Here is a 7,731-nt window from a genome sequence, read left to right as displayed (position 1 = left end):
TAAGCTATTGCTGTGCACAGTTGGCGCAATGTAATGAAAATTGATTCTCTTTGCGCACGTGTTCGCGCAATCCCGGCCATCAATTCTATGTCGCGCTGCCACGCACGAGCAGTATGTGGAGGAACAGACGTAATACCGTAAAATGGGTGGTGAAATAGAATCACGGCTGGCAAATCCATAAAACCACGGCTCGAAAAATTCAGTCGCGGCTCGCCAAGTAGATATATTCCATACTAGCCATGGACCTCATAATGTTCTTCATCATCAACGGGTCTCAGGTGCAGGTCACACTTAAAAGCTGAAGGCGCTGAGCTTTTAAGTGTTACGGTTAGCCTCAACGGCTAAGGCTAACCGTAATTATTACTGAAGCCAAGGCATAATTTCATATACCTATCATCTTTTATTACGGAAGCCAAGGCAACTAGGCAAGGGCTAAGCTAAGGCTTAGCCCTTGCCTTGGTTTCAGTAATAAAAATGAGCAATCAGCCAGTCACTGACTTGGCAACTGCCAACTGAAATGCCATTAAGCACCGGCAAGGAAAACAACTATTAGAAAAAGTTTTTATTCCCCCAAAAAAATTATTGGTGCTAGAAAACGGAGAGTCCATGACGTATACACTATCTTGGGCTGTCAGAATCAGACTGACACTCTGACCGAATACGTGTTAGGTCTTCTTCTTCTTCTTTTCGGGGTGTCTACACTGGGTAGACTTAAAGCCACAGGTCGACCTTGAGGATGGCTGTTGGGCCTGAGAGCCTGTATTGTGTTTAAATTCTTCTGAGTAGGTAACCACTGAATTCTTGTTTATAGTAGGTCAGTGGATACAGTGGCTCAGGATGCAAACTGTGGAAAACAGGGCAAACATGGTACAAGAAAACATCCACAAGCAAGAGCCGCTGCTCAGACAGGATCCAACTACTTTTCATATCAAACTAGAAGAATGAATTACAAATATGATAAAATAGGCTATCTAAATATATCAGCTGTATTTACAATTCAGTTTAGTTTTACAATTTAACCTAGTTGAAAATAGCTGTATTTACAGTTCAGTTTAGTTTTTATGATTTAACCTAGTTAAAGTTCACTCAGTCTACCTGACTTCAGAATAAATGTGGTCAGAAACTGAAAGATCTTACGTTGTACATCACTGTTATAATTCCCTCCCCCCAGGAGGTCACGTATATTAAATGGTACATTTAAAAATCTTAAATTAGTCTCCAGTTCTTGTCTGGGCTGTACATGACGTTGACATTGCAATAGGAAGTGCTCAATTGTATCTGTTGTGCTGCAGGTGATGCATTGATCGGAGTCGCTCATGTTGAACCTATGGAGGTGGCTTCTGACACCAGCATGTCCTATTCTTAGTCGGGCAGCTGCGCACTCCAGTCTTCGAGACTTCAAACAGAGCCAAGGACGCAGTCTAGGTTCCTCCATGATGTTGTTCAGAAAAATTCCCTTCNATGGGTTATAAAGCATTGGAGAACAACGTATTGACCGTTAACTATGTGGAGTAGCAACTTGTGTGCTGAAGCAGTGTTGGTTTAAAGTTCGTGTGGTGAGATAGGTCAATTGACTACAGCTGCTTAGGTGCCAGGATGACAATATCTATAGCATTTAGATGGTTGTTATTAACTCCAGGCCTGATTTGAGCATTAATTTGCTGGTCTACGGCTGCGCACCCTCTTCCACTGGGCCCGGACAAGTATTTACTGGATAGGTAATTTCTGGCCGAACGAAGTCCTTTTTAGTCCTTATTTTCTATCCGAATCGCAAAATAATTTATCGCAAGTGGATCTTGTTTCTAGATTTATAATGTCCTTGATTGAGATCTACACCATGTTACAAGCGTATTCTGCAACTTGATGGCGTTCAGTAACTTGGAAGGCTTGGCAATATGCTGCCAAAGAAACAAATTTCAATGGAATGAATCTGTTTCTTCTGAAAATGCATACTTATCCCGTGACAGGAGTTTCAAGTGCGAAAATACTTTTTCAGCCAGGTTCAACCAATACAATTGATGCCGATTTGTCAAAGAACTCAGTAACCACGATTTGTCTCCGCTCGTGATCATGTACGTACTAAACGGGGAACAAAGACTTGGGTGAGCTTCAAAATTTGTAACTAATTTGTTCACATTTTTTCCTATGGCAAGAGTCAACTGGTAAATAGTTACTTTCCAGCTAACGCAAATCGGTGGGAGAAAATATATTCTAAGTTTTGAGCTTCCGGAATTACATAGTTTTCTCGTGCCATAGCAAAGTCTCAGTAATAGGGAATATGAGTTGTAAGTTGACAGATATGAGTTGTTCGAAACTGTCTACTTTCACACCAAAATGTTATCTATTTGTCTATGATTAAAAGCAATGAAAATTTTTGTAAGAAACGATCGTTAAAAATTATATTACTTAAGTGAGCAAAATGAACATAAAATAGTAAATTGGAATACCTAATGGATTAAGAAAAATTTAGCCGCAAACGACGACCAATATAAGCTCTTGTACGAATGGGCCTAACCTTCCACTACAACTCACACGGAATTGGCGGAGAAAGTTTCCATTTTGAGGGCAATGTGCCTAATGACGTAACTAATTCTTTCAGATAAAACACAGCCAATTGATTTTTGCGATTACGGCACCTAACTGTTAAATTAAGAGAAAGTTATAGTAAATTGAACTATATAGCTAAGAAGGATAGAAAAAAAATATGGACACAATCAACATTAATATTTTAACAGCGGTCATTAATCGAAGACAACCAAATAAATTTCCGATTGGCACGTAACCAAAATTTATTCTATTATACTATAGTTCTTAAGAGCGTAACGCTTGCAACTTGACTGAGCACGCCTGCCTCAAATAAGCTTTACGTCAGTGGCAAGCGAGAATAAAATATATTTCCAGATCTCGATTATTCACAGTGATGGGGACAAGTTTTCAATTTAACGATACCATGTAGGCATAAGCAAATGGTAATTGAAGAAAGCTTAGTTGCATTCAAACACATTGAGTATTATCACAATTTATATTAATGGATGAGCATAACTATCATACGTAGTCAATTATAATGTTTACTCGAGTGCAACAGTTCACATATTGAAGTTGTTTCACCATTTACAGCACAATCCCCTAAACGGTACAAACAAGGAATATCATCAAGAACAGGAACGCGTCAGTATGGGCAGCACAAGCGTCAGCAGATAGCATCTATCATCGTCCTGTGGTCTAGTACATACATCATCACACGAGTTCAACAATGGCGCAATACATTTAACGAAACACGCGAGCTTAGCGACAAGTGAGAGAGTTCCTGGAGAACTTTATTGTTCTCTAGCGGCTTCAAAGTTACACTGATGACTTGCACACGGCAAAGATAATTTGCAAGTCGCTAAAATGATGAATTTTTATTGAAGCATAAATCTCGCCAAACCAGAAGGCAACGAGAATGTATTAGCAAAATGCATGCAAGTTAAACTACTCTGCCACGCGAGAAGCAATAAATGAAGAAGTTTTTTTAACCGCTGGTCACGAACAGGATGTTGACTCAAAGCAAATGGTGCATAAAGATCTATTTTTCTTGTATTGTATTGACTGAGAACAAAGTAATCATTCTAGACAGAGATAATAGATTAACTCTACGTTATAGCAGAGGGAAATTACAGCACGGCCAGAGTTCCAATTTAACCGAGGATTTCACGGATAATATAATAATTACAATAAAATTGGAATTAGAAAATAGAATATCTGGACTTACGAAAGAAAATGGCTGAGGCGGCCGTTGCGTTATACTTTATCCAAAAAGTACAAATAAATAAAAAAGGTTTGCTTCATGGGGACATGAAAGAACTAATTAAAAGAGAAATGAAAAGCAGTCATATTTAGCAGAAGGAAATAACATGGTGGTCTAAATGAAAACAGCATATAAAAATTGACAAGAAAGAAAAAATAATAAACCCTAATGACATTTGAATGTGACGATTCGAATCGATAAACATGATTCCAACAATATTGACGAGAAAATAGCGGACAGCAATAGAAGGATTAGTAGTAATAATAGTAGGAGAATTATGCTGGTATGAATAATATAGGTCAAGACACTTACAGTTTCATGAATAAAATTAGAGCTCAATATGTGCACGAAATGCAAGGGGTGTTTCGTGAATATCTTGGCATCATTAGTAGACGTTGGCCGTAGGAGTCAGGAGACGACAAAGCACCGTCAGGATTGTACACGTTATACAATAATAACATATATCAACATTTCTTATATATACTATTTACAAAATATCTATGTACAGGTAAGTCTATATAGACATGAATCACCAGAAAAATATCTAATTTCTCTATATGTACAAACACGGTCCGCAAGCCTCAGCTTCGAAGCTCGTCACAAGAAAATTCTTGACACAAGGTGATGATGATTTAGAGAAGACGAACCGGAATGATTGGAGGGAGATACACAAGCAACTGTCGGCTGTGAACTTGACACAACTTGCGATATATTACTAGAGACAAGGGATTACAAAAGTATGGTTCATAGAGAAGGGTTAAGCTTCGAACAGTTCTTTAACAAGCATTATAATGAACACAGACTAATTCCATGAACGGGCTTCAAGAAGGTGCTCAGCACTGATCAATAAGCCGTAAATAAATTTGCCTAGCAGATTATCTGAGGTCAGATAACATTGAATACGGTAGCAAGGGTGAAATTGAGGCAATTCACTATAAAAATTTAAACGGCAAACCTTTGAGAGCGAACTGTAAATGGCCGATACCAGTAAATGCTTCAACAATATTCTAATTATTTGAAAACTACAGCACGCAAGTGTCAGAATATTTGGAGCAATCAACAGGACTAAGTCGAGTTACTTCCCTAGTAGGATTAAGATGGTCCGATAAGTTAACGTAGCACTAGAACAATTAATAAGCAACGCACAAAGACTGTCCTTACACAGACTACTGAGTGAAATCCTTATCTACTAAACTAACATGAGAGCAATTTAATTATTTCTCACGCATAAATACATGAAATGCAAGTCATGGTCGGTATCACAAATTGGGAGACTCTCCCACACACATAATAGCTCGTGAACCAAGTGTGCAAATCATGAAACACGTTCATTGATGCCAACATACTCAATATCCCCTAAAAATTAAAGAAAAATTTCAACAACTGTTAATGTAAATTCAATCAACCGATTGATAAACATTTGTATGTGAGAACTACTGCTGCCTATGAGAATTATTTTTGTCCTGAGAATTTGGTTCTTACAGTACGCAGAGTTTGGCATTGATACTACAGGGTCCCGTCTGGACGTGAGACGAGTGGTGAAGAACAAAGTCCTCAGAAAGTGGACAAAAGAAGAAGATATTACATGAGTAGAATAATGCTACTCCGAGACTCAGCTGTGAGATATTCGGCTGCTGGAATTTAGTACACATACGAGAGAGCTACCACTCAAGGCAATAAGTGGGGCGCAGTAAAAAAAAAACAAGTGTAGACTGTAGAGCACAGAGCTCTCATTCGACGACACACTCACCACAAGAGAACAAACTAACGCTACCATCAATAAGATAGACACAAACATAGAACATGAACTAGAAAACAGAAACAAGGTAGAACTTATTTCTTGAAAATAATTATCAAGACAAGAAAATCTAGAAGCAACATTCATATATCAAAGCGAAATTTCCTCATGTGGCTGTATGAGTCAACAGAGCACAAGAGGTTTTACTCGCAACGCACAACCTTGAGTCATCCATTGAACCGCGTTTGCCACGTATAATATACGACACGTAACGCCGATTCTTCTAAATTTTCTTCATTCATGGATGGAAACTTAATGCGGTACAGCATCCCTATTCAGGCTTTGACTGCTACGCCGGCATTCAATGCATTCTCTATGATTCTCAATAAACGTAGGTTTACTTAAGCGTAATTGAAAAGGCAGGCATCTCACCGACACATTTATAAACAATAACGAATTATAAATTAGTATGATCCAGTAAACCAGTCTCAAAAATAGCTAGATCGGTTTAATATATTGATAGAATTGAAGTATGTCGGTTTTGCAGGAGCTATAGCGTCATGGAACCATACAATAACCAAATTAGGCGGGATCTTTAAGAGCTTTGAAAAGTTCTCTTTTTTCTTGCGCGGTTCTCTTGCAGTCTGAGTTGTGTTCTTCGTCACTCTCTGCCTCTTCTTGTACTCCTTCTTCCCTGGTATCACCGCTTGCTTGTTTTGGACTAACATTGCTTTCTCCAGTGGAGTCGCTGCAGCTCGTACTGCTGTTATTGCTGCTGAATGAGCTACTGTGACTGCTTGCACTGCCAACAAAGTTGCTTTGTTCAGCAACAAGGGCGCATAGAGATTTATTTTCGATGACATTGGAAATAGGAGGGTGGATTTCTACGCTGGTCGTGTGTGAGCCCTGAGCTGCAGTAGCGCTAGGCAAAGACACGTTCACTCCTGGTGGAGCAGGAACGCTTGGCGACGTCGATCTGTCGGGAGAGTCGAGCTCTTCGGGCGCTTCTTCCAAGGTGCACGCAGGACTGAACCTTTGTGTCAGCATCGTAGGGATAGGGGACCTTATTCCTCCACTAGGGGAGGAATTGGACTCAATCCCTGCGGTCACGGTACTCGAGCTTATAGTGAGACGAGGTGGCGTAGATGTTGCAGTCTTAGGTGGCGTCGCAAGAGGACTGATGGTGGGTGTCGTTTTGATCTCGGCAGATCTAGGATGTAAACGATCCGGTGAGAGGGCACGTCTCAGAAGAGGAGACCCAGGCTCTGCGCTTTTAGGTCTATTGATGCACTTTTTGCCCGGGGTCAGAGATGAGCCCGGTGAGTACGTCTGGGTGGTGTTAGATGACCCAGGGCAATGATGATAATGATGGTGGTGATGGTGGTGATGTGGGTGGTGATGGTGCAGAGGCACGTGTGGGGAAGGGGAGCGGGTAGGGGAAGAAGGCATGGGGGAAGGAGATGGCGTTCGCGCTAACGGAGACACGGGAACATGGCCAACTGATTTTCTCCTATTGGGAGACCGGAAGTTCTTAACATTTGGAACTTTGTGGTTAATGACGTGCAAAGAAGACGGTCTTTGATGTAATGTAGACGAGGACGCCGGGGAATTGGGCACCGACGACGAAGGAGAAGAAGATGCAGATGAATTCGATGGTTCAGGATTAATGGCCAGTATTGCTGGGGAGGAGAGATGAGGGGACTTGCAGCGTGTAGGGGAGGCCACTCCGGCGGTGTCTCCTGCTGAGATCGTCCGACTTAGCGACGTAAAGCTCTTGCTGGGCGTTAACACCACCGGAGAGCTCAAGCCGCTCGTTCCGAACTGCGCAAGTCACAAAATCAAATAAGTATAATGAGGCAAATTAAATGAAAAATGAATCAACTTGAATTTGTTTCGATAAAAGTATTTATAAGCAGCTATTATGATTTATCTGCAGTATTTCCAAACCGAGCTCGGAGCTAGCTCAGCACAATTCAATATTAAATTTATTTTATAAAGAACATGATAGATTGCATACATTAACTATTTTATATATATCAATTTCCATCCATTGCCTATAATGACCGATTGTATTTTTATACAAGCCAAACCTAATCAAGAAAATAATACTTTATACAACAGTCGCTTGTATAAAATAAGTACAAATCTTTCTATTAAAAATTGCGCGATGCTATAGAAAAAACTACGATAAAGTTTAAAAATACGT

At 40.1% G+C, this 7,731-nt stretch overlaps 1 protein-coding gene across 2 annotated transcripts in view; it reads right to left on the bottom strand.

Moving 5' to 3' along the window:
• Nucleotides 1–2,707: 2,707 nt before the first annotated feature.
• LOC108680384 (microtubule-associated serine/threonine-protein kinase 2-like) overlaps nt 2,708–7,731 on the bottom strand; it is a 57,333-nt gene continuing 52,309 nt past the window's right edge. For both annotated transcript variants that reach the window (XM_018169193.2, XM_018169194.2), the window contains one exon: nt 2,708–7,346. In XM_018169193.2, the coding sequence (XP_018024682.1) occupies nt 6,108–7,346 (1,239 nt within the window). In that variant the 3' untranslated portion in view covers nt 2,708–6,107. The remainder of the gene's footprint in view (nt 7,347–7,731) is intronic.

The sequence above is a fragment of the Hyalella azteca genome, unplaced genomic scaffold, assembly GCF_000764305.2.
Source record: "Hyalella azteca isolate HAZT.00-mixed unplaced genomic scaffold, Hazt_2.0.2 contig12293, whole genome shotgun sequence".
Lineage (NCBI taxonomy): Eukaryota > Metazoa > Arthropoda > Malacostraca > Amphipoda > Hyalellidae > Hyalella > Hyalella azteca.
The sequence above is the reverse complement of the archived record's forward strand: the minus strand, read 5'-3'. Positions and strand labels throughout refer to the sequence as shown.